Source organism: Kogia breviceps, chromosome 3 (assembly GCF_026419965.1).
Source record: "Kogia breviceps isolate mKogBre1 chromosome 3, mKogBre1 haplotype 1, whole genome shotgun sequence".
Classification (NCBI taxonomy): Eukaryota; Metazoa; Chordata; class Mammalia; order Artiodactyla; family Physeteridae; genus Kogia; species Kogia breviceps.
The window spans coordinates 138,005,260-138,018,274 of record NC_081312.1 but is presented as its reverse complement, the minus strand read 5'-3'; the positions used below and the strand labels follow the sequence as shown (position 1 = coordinate 138,018,274).

The 13,015-nt window shown below is 52.0% G+C and overlaps 1 protein-coding gene across 2 annotated transcripts; it reads left to right on the top strand.

Annotated features, from left to right (window-relative positions):
- Positions 1-2,913: 2,913 nt before the first annotated feature.
- FBXL22 (F-box and leucine rich repeat protein 22) lies at positions 2,914-7,199 on the top strand. 2 transcript variants are annotated; one of them, XM_067030720.1, is made up of 2 exons: positions 2,914-3,258; positions 6,313-7,199. In XM_067030720.1, the coding sequence occupies exons 1-2, from the start codon at positions 2,935-2,937 to the stop codon at positions 6,721-6,723; spliced, it is 735 nt and encodes a 244-aa protein (XP_066886821.1). In that variant the 5' UTR covers positions 2,914-2,934; the 3' UTR covers positions 6,724-7,199. The 2 variants fall into 2 exon arrangements, with proteins under 2 accessions (XP_066886821.1, XP_058913820.1); XM_059057837.2 differs by having other exon boundaries at positions 2,914-3,269.
- Positions 7,200-13,015: the final 5,816 nt, after the last annotated feature.

The window sequence follows — 13,015 nt, the reverse complement described above, 5'->3', positions numbered from 1 at the left end:
CACCTCACTGGGTGCAGTACCTTCCCTCTCAGGTCTGACTGTGACGGACTCCAGACTGCCCTCTGTGAGTGTTGGTTGGTTGTGTGTGACATAATCATTTCCACTAAAACCTAGTCTGTATGATGCTGAGAGGATTAACTGTGCAAGTGACTGATTTCATTTAAGTTGTAATCACATCCCTTTTCTGCTTCACCAACCTGAACTGTTTTATGGAAAGTATCATTAAAGATCTGGTCTCTTTCCTTTTGACTATTATTTCTGAACACCTTTCAGTGGAGCATAGTAAGTTATGATGTACTTAGCTCAAGCTACAGGCCGTTAAGAGTCAGTCAACCGGTAGTAGTAGTAGGTTTTTACAGACCCCTCACCATCTGGGGCTGCTAGTGTACATGGGCTCAGACGGAGTGACCTGGACGGGCAGGGGTGGTGGTGGGATTGATCCTCTAGTGCCTGCATTCAGGTCCTGAGGGAGCTCACCTGCACTGAGTGACTTTATCCTGTCTTTCCTTGTGACACTGATTTTATAAAAATGAGGTCCGCTTGACTCCTTCGGAGCCAGACTCTACTCTGAGGAACTAGGTTTGGGGCTCCGAGCAAAGGATCGCCTTTTAAAGCCAAACAGGCAAACAAGTGCCATTGTTAAAAAATACATATGCTGCTTTACACCCCTCTCTGCCCCCATGTCCCCTGCAAACAAGCAAAAAAAACCAAGACCCACCCTGTGTCCACACCCATCGTTTTTCTGTTACTTATTTGCCTGTTTCTATCAGTCTTCTGAAACTAAAGACAAAGGCGCCTGCAGCCCAAATGGTTTTGCCTCCAGTTCCCATATCACACGTCTCCTTTTGGCAGCTGTGCTGGTCAGAGGCCATAGCGGCTACTGCTGCAGCCACGGAGCTGAGCTCCACAGGGCTGAAAGGGAGGAGCTGGGAGGAGCTGCTGTCACAACAGCCAGGCCCTAAGCCAGATCCCTCCCTGCAGGCAGGTATGCACAGGGACCCACCCCGCATCCTGGGGCGCTCCCTACAACCCCACAGGAAGAGAAGCAAAGAGGCCAGGCTCTGAACTTTCACCCTGCCCACCTTTTGCTGTTCGAGCAAAGCTGCAGGAGTGCAGCTTGGAAGTCACCAGGAACCACAACGACTCTCCCCTGTGGCCAGCACACTTAACACGGCTCTGCCTTTTAGGAAGGTGAAAGAACCAACTACTTCCAGGGATCAGCCCTCTAAAAAGTACTGGTTTGAAAAGGATTTGGGAGGGCAAGTGGGGATAATAAAGCTTTCTAGTAAATCCACCTCCGGTGCAGCAGTACCGTTTCAGTGGGTGAGTGTAGCTAGAGCCCAAAGAGGGACTCTGGCTGTTGGCTGTGATTTGAACAATTAAAATGATTAGCTTGAAATATGAGCAGTTCCTAGTTAACCTTTCCTTGAGAAACACATCTTCCTTTGGGCTGTTTATTGGTTCATGTTGTTTTTAAGAAAAGTCACCCCTTCCACTTTACCTTGGCAGTGGCGGGGTACCTGAGGCACAGGGGACCACAGAGACTGGCTCCTCAGAGCCAGGGAGCTGGCCAGAATGCCTGCTTTCTCCTCTAGGCTGCATTCTGCTTTTACAGGCAAAGCTGCACCAGGTGTGATCGAGCCTTAGTTCCCGAAGAGGGTCCGCCATATCTGCCTCATCTGTTACTCCACGCAAGTGGAAACAAAGTATTCCCATTCCTTCCCATTCTAATTATGTGGGAAAGGGGACAAAGGTAACCCCACTGAGGTGGTGTTCCCTGGTCCAGAAGAGGAAAAACGGTTCCTCATCTCACTACTGTAGCCCACAAACCAACCAACCAACCAGTACACAGAGCTAGGAGTTCACTGGAGGGGAAATGCGGTAGGGTCTGGTGAATGATTGGGAGTGAAGCAGTATTAGAAAATGGATCCATGGACTGAGAAATCTCAGTTACTTTAGGAAGGGAGAACTTAATGAACAACCTTCAGGCAACCTGCCTAGCACCTTAATTCCAGGAACTAAAAGCATCACTCACAAGGAGGATGGTGTGTGGCTGGCTTAAAGGGCAAAAGAGTAAAATACTTCAACTTAAAATTGTTTCAACAGTTTTGTATTAAGAGCTACCTCATCCATCCTGACATTTTGGGAAATACAGACTAGATACAGCGGGACACATATCTGGAAAAATGTAAAGCCAAGTACACTTAAGTTTAAAACATGACACACACACAGAAGAACCTTGGAGAGATAAGCTACTTAAGACAAATCTTTTATGAAAAAGCTCAGGGTAAAAATACAGCCAACTGGGAGACCAAAGAAATCCCTTTGCCTGGAGGAGAGTGGCAGGATTTGAAGGCAGGTCAGCCTGGCCTGGAAACCATCACTACCTAACAAAATAACAGAAAGACGTCACCCATGGCTTCTGCTTACACCTCTGAGCACAAAACCGTCACCCTTAGCTCTTCATAGACAGCAGGCTTCTTCCTACTAAGAGTAGAGCAAAAGACTCATATTGATGTCCTAGGAAACAAAAACAGATACTATTTACAATTAGTCCCTCCCAGTGAGTAGAGACTGCAAGCCCAGACAGAGGTGGTCTAGCCAGCACCACAAATGAAAATGCCAAAAGAGCTCTCCGCCTAACACCATGGTCAGCTAAAAGGAAAGAAATCCCTTTTAAGGAAGCTATTTAACTTCAATATGCTGCTCTTCTGCCAGGATTTTCAATTCCTCGGAACATAAGCTGAGCCACGGACTGCTGCACGTATGCTGGGTCTGGGCTTCCCCCCTCTTCAGAGCAGCAGCACCAGTTGTTGGCCAAAAATAAACACCATTCCTCAACCATATATGTCCACCAGCCCAGAGCTGGGGAGGAGCAGCAGGAGGTAGGCCAGGTCCCTGGGCTCCAGCCACTCTCTGCGGTTGCTGTGCACCATGCACATCACCCAGCTCAACCGCGAGTGCCTGCTACACCTCTTCTCCTTTCTGGACAAGGACAGCAGGAAGAACCTTGCCAGGACCTGCTCCCAGCTCCAGGACGTGTTTGAGGACCCCGCACTCTGGCCCCTGCTGCACTTTCGTTCCCTCACAGAACTCAAGAAGGACAACTTCCTCCTGAGCCCGGCGCTCAGGAGCCTCTCCATCTGCTGGCACTCCAGCCGCGTGCAGGTGTGCAGCATCGAGGACTGGCTCAAGAGCGCCCTCCAGAGGAGCATCTGCAGCCGGCACGAGAGCCTAGTCAGTGATTTCCTCCTCCAGGTGTGCGACAGGTAGGCCGCCTCCGAGCAGCGCTGGCATCCAGAGCTCTGGGAGGCTTCCAGGGGTCAGGGAAGAGCAAATTACAAGAGCAAGACAGCTTTGCTTCAGGGAGCCTCAGACTAGGCCCAAAGCAGACCCTCCAGGCCTGCCCACTGCACAGTCCCCAGAAGATGGATAAAATCCTGGGGGAAACGGGCACCAATCCTCCTCTTAGCCTCACGGGTCCTGGAGCTGCTTCGGCAAAGAGGACGAACTTGGCTTCAGCTGTCCCTGTGTTTCAAGCAGCTGTCCTCCCTGGCAGCCATTAAGTGCTGGGTGGGTCCAGCTGGGCCTTCATTTTCAAGGTCAGGCTCCAGGAAGAAATTTCGAGATTCAGCAATCAGCTCACCCCTCCGATTTGCTCCTAGCAAGCAAACCCCAAGACCTGTGAAATGCGGCTGAGGAAGGAGAGTTAGGGTACTCAGCCCTGGGTTAGCTGACCAAGCCAGGCTCCAGAAGTAGGGGTGGTGATAATGGTTTCCTTATTAGAAACTAACTAATCTTCACGGTACCTGAAGGAGAGAGCGTTTCAGCCTAAGTTTCAAATGAGCAAACCAGAACTCTTTGACACGTTGTGTGACTTGCCCCAGTCTAGGACTGCCGGATATTAGCAAATAAAAATTCAAAAGGCCCAGCTAAATTTGAATTTCAGATAGAATAATTTTTTTGGTGTCTGTCCCAAATACATCCTGTATTTGACCTGTCGACCCCACAGAGGCTTAGCCATGGGTGAGACTCCCTTCATAGTCACAGCCTCTTGCCTAGAGCAGTCCATGCAAGAACAGACTCTCACTGAGACTTTACCAGTCCTGTCCTGCCTTTGAGGAAAGACACCCCCTTGTTTACTAACAAACTAGGTTCAGTCAGCTTGCTGCCACCCAAGTCTAACAGCTGCTATATTCTGGCAGCCCAACAAGGAATGGAAGGAAATAGTGTAGTGGCCTCGCCCCACCTTTCTTTCTTTCTTTCTTTTTTTTTTTTAAGGCAAGAGAAGAAAACAGAAGATGGACTTGGGGCTGGTCCCTGATGGGACCATGACATTTTGATGAGTTTAACAAGGCCCAGAAATCAGACGGGAGGGCGATATGTATGGGGTGAAAAGCTTGTCCCGAATCTACTGCATTCTTGTTGTAGGGAAAACAGGTTTAATCCCCCAAACCAGCAAGGTGTGGACTGGACCTCCAAGGCCACTATCTAGGTACAGCAAGGGTCTTCAGTGTCACCAAAAAAGCAAAGGGCTCGGGGCTGAGTCCCCCAGTTCTGCTACTGTGCAACCATGTGACCCCAGCCCAAATATTTAAACACTTTCAACCTCATTTCTTTATCTGTAAAATGGGATAAACTACCTTATCTCACAGGCTGCAAGGATTAAATGGCACAGTAGCACTGGCACATAGTAGGTATTGATAAGTATGCACCAAATCTAGATCTGCAATCAGCTGGGGAGAGGGGTTGTGAGAGGAAAGCTGAGGATGGCTGGGCAGGGAAGGAGCTGGCTTTTTCTTTCTCTGGTTTCTTCCTGCATCAGGATTATTTTAAAGGTTCTTAGAGGAAGGGATCATTTAACAGCCCTGGGGCTTAAACACCTACCTAATCCTTACCACCACCCTGAAAGTTAACAGTTTCTCTGCCTGACAGATGAGGAGGTGGCCCAGGAAGGTTCAGACATTTGTCCTGGGTCAGACAGCAAATATGTCATAGGCAAGTCACTTGAGCTCCCTGAGCCAGTTTCCTCATTCATGAAATTGGGGGTGGAAGGTTGATATGAAGACTTAGGAAGTTGTGTGGACTTGGGAAGACAGGATGCACTCGGTGTGTGGACGTGGCCATGCCCAGTCTGTTTTAGTTCCTCACCTCCTTGTTCAGGGACAAGGGAGCTGAGCTGGCCCAGGCAGGTTCAGGCAAGGGGCAACGGCGGACGCTGATGGGGAGAGGGCCCCTGTGGCCCGACTCCAGCTCCCTCTGGCTACAGGAAGCCAAGGCCTGCACCCGAGACAGGTCCTTCTGGACTGGAAGTGGTCTGGTCCTGCTTGCTTCCAGGAAACATGGGTTATGATAGCCTACAGAAGGTCCTGTACAGGTTCCAGACACCCCAAATCTCGCTTAATCATCACAACAACCCCACTGGTAGGCATTATTCCCTCCCCAACACCCACCCCCAAAACACACACCCAGGTAAATTAAGGCTCAGCGAGTGACTTAATCAAGGTCATGGCGCAAATAAGCCAAGTCCAACCTTGCTCAAGATCTTTTCCCCCAGCAGGTGCTGGTAAGGTTGGGGCAGAGAGGCGCCCCCCACCAAGCTTTCTGGACAAGCTACCTGTGTCCCTAATTGTACCCACCTCAGGCCTGGGTCTAGCTACCTCCGGATCCTGGCCTGTGACAGGCTGGCATCCCACTGGAGATGCAATAACTGCCTCAGTCAACTGAGCTGAAACCAGGGCTCTAGAACTCAGGGCAAATACTCAAGAGGCGTGCCCCGATGGCCTCACGGGTTGGAATGGGCATGACTCTAAGCAACCCCACGGGAAACCCTTCCTCCCTGCACCGTCCTGCCAGGAGCATCAGGGCCTCAGCTTGAAGCTAGACTGGAGCGGTCACCCTGCACCGCTTTCCTCACCCCCACCCAAGGCAACAAGTCTGAAAGAACCAAAGAAACTATAGCCGACCCTCCTTGGAAGCAGCATCACCTATGTCCACAGCAGGACCGGGGTTTGGGCTCCTGGGACTAAGAGCCCAGGCAGATTAAAGTAAGGTGGGGTGGAGTGGCAGAATGAACAGGGGACACGGGACAGAAACCACGGTTCAGATCCCGGCGTGTCACCGCGGGTAAGTGCCCGAAACTCTCTGGGTCCGTTCCTCCTCTATAAAAAGCGGGAGGGCCTGTCCGGTCTCCCAGAGTTGACACGGGGACCAACCAGGGAGTTAAGGGGCGTGACCGGGGGCGGCCGCACGCTAGCACGCTAACCGCACCCTCCTCGGCCCCGGCCCGCGGTCACCGCGTTCTCTCCTTAGGTGCCCCAACCTGGCATCCGTCACGCTGTCGGGCTGCGGCCACGTCACCGACGACTGCCTGGCGCGTCTCCTGCGCTCCTGCCCGCGCCTGCGCGCGCTGCGCCTGGAGAACTGCGCGCGCGTCACCAACCGCACGCTGACGGCCGTGGCGGTGCACGGGCGGGCGCTGCAGACGCTGCACGTGGACTTCTGCCGCAACGTGAGCGCGGCCGGCCTGCGCCGTCTGAGCGCCGCGTGCCCGCGCCTGACGCTGCGCGCCGAGCACAGCGCGGCCATGATCCCCGATCAGCCCCCGCGCGGCCTGCGTTCGCCTGGCGCTGTCCTCCGCAAACAGCTTCTGCGCTAGGCCCGCCGGGCCGTGGCTGGGACACCGGCCCTGGGCCTCCGGGCGGGAGGAGTGGCCTGCACTGAACAACAGCCCCTAGACAGCCTCCACATTCTCAGCCAAGACGGGGATACGAGCGCCTCCCCCACATTACGATTTTATACATTGGCTGAGTGCAAGATTTGATGGCCAGATGCTTGGCAAACACTCGGGTGTTTCTCACTAAACACAGCACCCTTCCCTGTCTCCCCTAAGCACCCGGTTCTCCGCCTGGCGCTGCGCGGGAGCCCTTAGCCCATACTCCCCGGCTGAGGTTGCAGTTGGGGAGGGGGTGGTCTAAATAACAGCCATGGGGAGGCGTGGCCGCTCGGAGCTACCCGGAGGCGCGTCTCCGTGCTGCACCAGCGGGAGGAGGGGAGGCACCCCGGGCGCAGGGCGCTAGAGGGCCATCGAACGGGTTACCTAGAGGCTTTGTTTGCTCCGCGCCCACTCCAGGCCGCTAGCCTTTCATCTGGCAGATACATTCCTAGCAGTGACTGAAAACGCGATTCTAGAAAATTCACTTGTTGTTGTGATTCTTTCATAAACTGGATGGTTATCCTTATTTTCTACCGTTCTCCCATCATAAAGGGAAACAATCATTGGAAAAACCCAAAGTAAAGACATAAAAACAAAAGCAGCAGACCTGGTTAAATCCTTGGTTAACGAAGCCATTAAAAGGCAATGCAAAGTTAAATTTTTACCTGCTATATTTGCTGAACATGGGCGCACGCCTGGAGTTCAACTTCAGGGCTTTAGTCACTGGTGCCCCACCTTTAGCCACCAAAGGAAGGGCTGGCTCTCAGCCATCCTGCAGCCTCCTGGTTCTAGGTACACGGGGAAAACTTTGGGTAAGTGGGGAAAGGAGGGAGAATGGTGGAGTGGTGGGTGATACTCACACCCTGGCTCCTCCCATCACCAGCTGAGATCAAGGCCCTTTAACCACCTGAGGCCAGGTGTTTCTTCTTTGTGAAAGGGGCTCTTGATGCCTACTCCCGTTGTTGGGCTGCACGCCACAGGCCTACAAGGCCTGCACTTGTCCAGCTTTAAGACTGAAGAAAGAGCCCAGAGTCAGCAGCAGAGACATCAATGGTTTAATGGATGGAGGAATCTTACATGTCTGAAGCAAGGTCCTGGAGTGACGCCCCACTGTGTGCAGCTGATGGTGGGCAGGACATGGTGGCAGTCTGTGCTTGGTGGTGGGAAGGGGAGATTACCAGTTATCGGGGAATTGATGTCAGGTGAGCTCATTAGTTACGAGGGAAACCAATGGAATGGCACGCCCCTCACCACCCCTTTGATAAGAACAGCCTCAGCTGGGGCCTGGGACAAGAACAAAGGAATATTAGTCATGTGTGTAAGGTTTAGGTGAAACAGGCACTGGTCAGGCAGGGGATGTACAGAGAGCAAGAGAACAGCCATCTTGAGAGGCCTGACCATACACATGGGTTCCTTAATTCGTTGCCCCAATATTGGGGAAACAGCAAGGAAAACAAGACATTCTCATGGAGCTTATGTTTTAGTGGGGGAAGAGACAGTAAGTAATGGGTGTATAAGAAGATAAGTACTGGGGAAGAGGGAAAATACAGGGTAAGAGGATATTTGGGAATTGCTGGAAAGGAAAAAGCAACTTAAAAGAGGTCAACCAATGTAAGCCCCATTGAGAAGTAGGCATTTGAGAATGGAAGTTGGGGAGAGAACAGTGCAGCGTCTGGAGGAAAATATTCCAGACATGAGGGAACAGCCTCCAGCACAAAGGCCCCAGACTAGGAGCATGGCTGGTGTGTTATGGCTGGAACAGAGTGAGTGAGAAGGAAAGGTAAGCAGGAGAGGTGATGAGAAAAATAACGGGTAAGAGGGGCCTCACCCAGGTCTCAGAGGTTATTATGAGGATGAAACGAGAGCTGGAGATCCCCCACTCAGGCCACCTCCAGCAGGTGCCAGGGCCCCAAGAAGATGATGGTGAAGGCCCAGAGGGGCTGAAATTTCTCTAGGCAGAGCCTATGGACAGTTAAACAGCACCCTACCTCGCGCAAACCCCTCCAGGGACTGCCGAAGGCCTCAGTTGCTGCCCCTGGGCCCGTGGTTAGACCATCCCTTAGCCTAGAAACCGGTAACCGCACTGACCCTGGACCGGCATAATCCTTCCTCATCCCTGTGTGGGGAAAGCCAGCCCTGCCAGGCCACCAGCTGCAGTGGAACGCGAGGGCCTACTACTAGCCTGTGAGAACCAGGCGTCCTTTGGGTGATTTTCTAGTTTACCCACCCTTGCTCTGAACTCTGGAGAGAGGCTTTGCAGGAAATTAATTTTTCAGCCACTACTGCAAACAATGTTGAAAGAAAGCTCAGGCTTCCAGGGACTTAAATGTTTGTTTAAAACAGAGCCACTTAAACCCCGTGGCTTTGCTTTCATCATCTCTGATAAGCCCCAATTCCCAGAGGTCTTGTTTGCCCTAAGTTGGTGGTTTAGTCTGGGGAAAAAACAGGACCCTGGTTTCTAGCTCTCCTCTGACCAAGGACAGGTCAGCCCTCTTCAAACCTCAGCTTTCTTACCTATATATTGGGATAGCTAGAGAATCTTGCTTGCAAAGTTCTCTTAAGGGTTATGAGACTGTTTGTAAAGCAAACAAAGGTTACTGTATATTCAGCTGGAAAGCGGGTAACCTACATTCCCGAGGTTCCTTTTCCCACAGAAGCTCTTTTATAAATGAGGTGTAAGTTCCCCTTGATGCCTAGTAAACCCTCACATACCAAGACTAGTGATCACAGAACGAAAGCTGTGCTGACAGTTGTGTCCAGCGTTTTCTAGGGCTCCAATTAGGTCCTGCCCCCTGCACAGAACCTTTGGGTCCCTGAGCCCAGGCCCATCTGAGGTACTCCTGGAAGGCAGGCACTACTCTCCACCCTGCCTTCTAACAGTCCCTGTTCATTCACATCACCAGGCACTGAGCAAAGGCACTGGACAGAACACAGTGCCCTGCTTAATCTAAAAACAGCTTTCAAGGTCTTCTCTCAGATTTGCATAGAACAAGGGGCACTGCATGCTTAATTAATCCACCAACTCATTCATCTCACAAACATTTACTGGGTATTGGGCATGGGCTGGGCCAGGCCCTACCTCAAGGGAGTCACTCTAGCCAGAAGACATGCAGCTGGGGTTGAGGGGGGTTTTGAGTGCTCTCCCAGCTCTGCGAGCCATAACTTCTGACAAGTTATGACTTCTCGGAGCCTCCATTTCTCTATTTGTAAAATAGGACCAGTACACTCTCTGTGACACTGTGATGAGATTTTGTCTAATTGCATACTGCCTGGAAGGCAGAGGGTAGGGAAAGGCATCCTCACATCCACAGGGGGCTAGAAAAGCCAAGTGCCCAGCAGAACCCACAAGAAGCAACACTTGCTGGAGGACACAGCCTTTGAGCCGAGACTGGAAGACTGACCCCAGCTCCCATAAGGTTGGTATCAGCAGCAGGCACAGCTCAGGAAAGGCAGTCAGGAAGCCCAATGCATGTCCAGAGAAGGGTGAGCTGGGGGAGATGGGAGCCTGACCCAGAACCACTTGGAAATGGCTTGGGGATTATCTGTGCCCTCACAGCCTCCATTAGAACACCCCACAGACTTTGCCCTGCTCCTGAATGCTAACTCTTTTCACTCTCAGTTTTGGCCAAGGCAGCCAAAGTGAAAGCTAGCGGGAGGGTGCAGAACCTCATCACTGGGGCAGAACAGTGCCCCCTAGTGGGGGGCTGGCCCCACTCACCACATCATACTGGCTAGTCGGCTGACCCCCAACGCCAGCAGAGGCTGGGGCCACATGCTCTGAGATCAGGGGCTCCAGATTGCTCCCTAGTAAGCAGAGCCTGCTGGGGGGCGGGGGGTACACTGTGCTCTGAGGCTTGTCTTACAGGGACACACTGGCCTGTTTTGGCACAGGCTGAATGTTTGCAGGGGGCTGACTGAGCCCCCTCAACTCCACCACTGGCGTGCTGACGGGAAGCCAGGACTCGCAGCTCTCGTCTGTACGTACCTGTGATCCAGCATGTTCCCTCTCCTGACCTTGAATTCTTGGGTCTGTAAAGGGAGAAATTATCTGATGCCTTAGTTCTAGGATTCCTCCAGTTCTGGGATTCAATGCCCAAGACTTGCTTCTTGCTAAAAACCGAGCTCACCACATATAGGTTTCATCTCGCTGGCAGTGCTGGGCAAAGGCCATGAAGCTGGGAGGCCCAGAAAAAAGCTGCACCTTGAAAGGGCCTTTAAGGAAATCTTAAAGGCTAGGGGGTCAAAGTTCTCTTGAGACTTTTTAAGGGTGATAGAAACTGCAAGGGTTTGTTAACTGAATGAGTCTAGCAAAGTAAAAAAAAAAAAAGGCCGAAGCCTCTATGGGGGTTGAAAGTGAACTATGGGGGAAAAAAATAGCTGCACTAGGCTCATTTCAGCTCCTCACATCAGGGACACACACCTCCTCCTCTCTCCCAGAGCTTAAAAGTTGAGAGAACGAACAAAAATGACAGGTTTCCAGCAAAGAAATGGCATCTGTTATAAAACCAAGGTGTCTGTGCAGGTCTTCCTCGCAGAGTTAGGCCTCCTGAGAAGCCACCCATTAGGCCTGACAGGTGGGGCCTGAGCATCAGCCTGCTGCGGGTGCCCTTTCCCCTGAGTCCAGAGGGAACTGGGGCAGCAGAGCCCAGAGTCTCACGAAGGTCAAGGCCTTACTGTGATTTAAAATAATCTGAGACTGCAGACGTAGCCTCAGCCCAGCCCACCAAGAGGGAACAGCTACTTGTCACCAGGAGCCAGCCCAGAAGGCCCGAAGAGACCCCTTTGGGCATTGTCCAGGATCTCAGCAGCACACAGAGGCCGTTCTTCGCTGAGAGAAGTTCCCTCTTGGCCCAGAGGCCCGGACAGTGCCTTCCCACTCCCCAGGTGGGTGCTTCAAGCACAAAGACCTTCACCGCTGCTTCTGAGCTCTCAGATCAAGTATTAAGGGCTCAGAACCCCTTGGGGGTCCCCAGAAGCTGTGGTCTCCTTCTGAGACACAATGCCAATTGAAGCCTCTTTTCCATAAAACTGAAATGTCTTCATTCTAAATATTATTAGATATACTCCCTGGGAAATATCCATGCACCACATCACCTTAGCCAACAAAACCACATCTTCCAATTTCTCTTCACAAACACACACCTTTTACCTTCCTGGTGGAAAACAAGCACCTGTAAGGCTCTCTTTCTGGCACCTCATTTGAGCAGGCTGTCAGCCTTGACCTTGTCCATGAAGTACACTGCAAGTAGCGTGTGGCATGAACTTGTAGTGGATGAAAAAGAGAAGCCACCCAAAGGCTGTGCCCTCTCCCTGTTCCCACTTGCAGAGCCTTCACAGCTGCTCTCCAGATAGCCCTTTCTCCCAGGACCACATGCTCATTCTGACATGCCTGAGCAAATGAACACATCGCCCAGGGCCTTCAAGGTCTGGGTTTAAGCACCAAGGGTGTAACCCCTTCCCTAGTCCCCTGCACAATTCCCCACCATCATTCAAGGACATAAAAGCCACACATTAGGGCTTCCCTGGTGGCGCAGTGGTTGCGAGTCCGCCTGCCGATGCAGGGGACACGGGTTCGTGCCCCGGTCCGGGAGGATCCCACATGCCGCGGAGCGGCTGGGCCCGTGAGCCATGGCCGCTGAGCCTGTGCGTCCAGAGCCTGTGCTCCCCAGCGGGAGAGGCCACAACAGTGAGAGGCCAGTGTACCGCAAAAAAAAAAAAAAAACAACAAAAAAACCAGCCACGCATCAGTTCTCAAATTAATTCACACATTCACATGGTCACTCATTCATGTATGCTAAGTGCCCACTTGGCTGCCCTTCCAGGGTAGATGACACGTTATTGTAAACTGCCCCGCTCTTTAATTCCATCACTGGATCCACTGGCTCCTCAAAGGGCGGTGGGGGTGGGCAGTCAGAACTATATCACTTTAATTAGTTTCCTCCTTGCCTAGTAGAGCTGCATCCTGTACCAGGTATCCTGGGGCTGTTCAAGAAAGGCTCCCATTAGCGTGTTACACTTTAAGCCAGCTACGGAGAGGGAGGAAGCATAGTGCTAAAGGATGGACACAGGGACCCTGTAGTGAGGGGACACAGTGAGAGACCAAGGATGACCAAACCAGTGAAAACAGGAGCTTTCACCTCAGGGGGCTGCTATACCCGTGTGGCCCTCTGCTCTGTCATTTCCAAGCAAAGCCCAGTGTGAAGGAATGTTTCTGATGAGTCAAAAGCTGTCGGAGTGAAACTAGTCTGAAAGCTCATTCTCTCTTCATCAAAGCTCCAATAACAAAAGCAGCCCATGCAC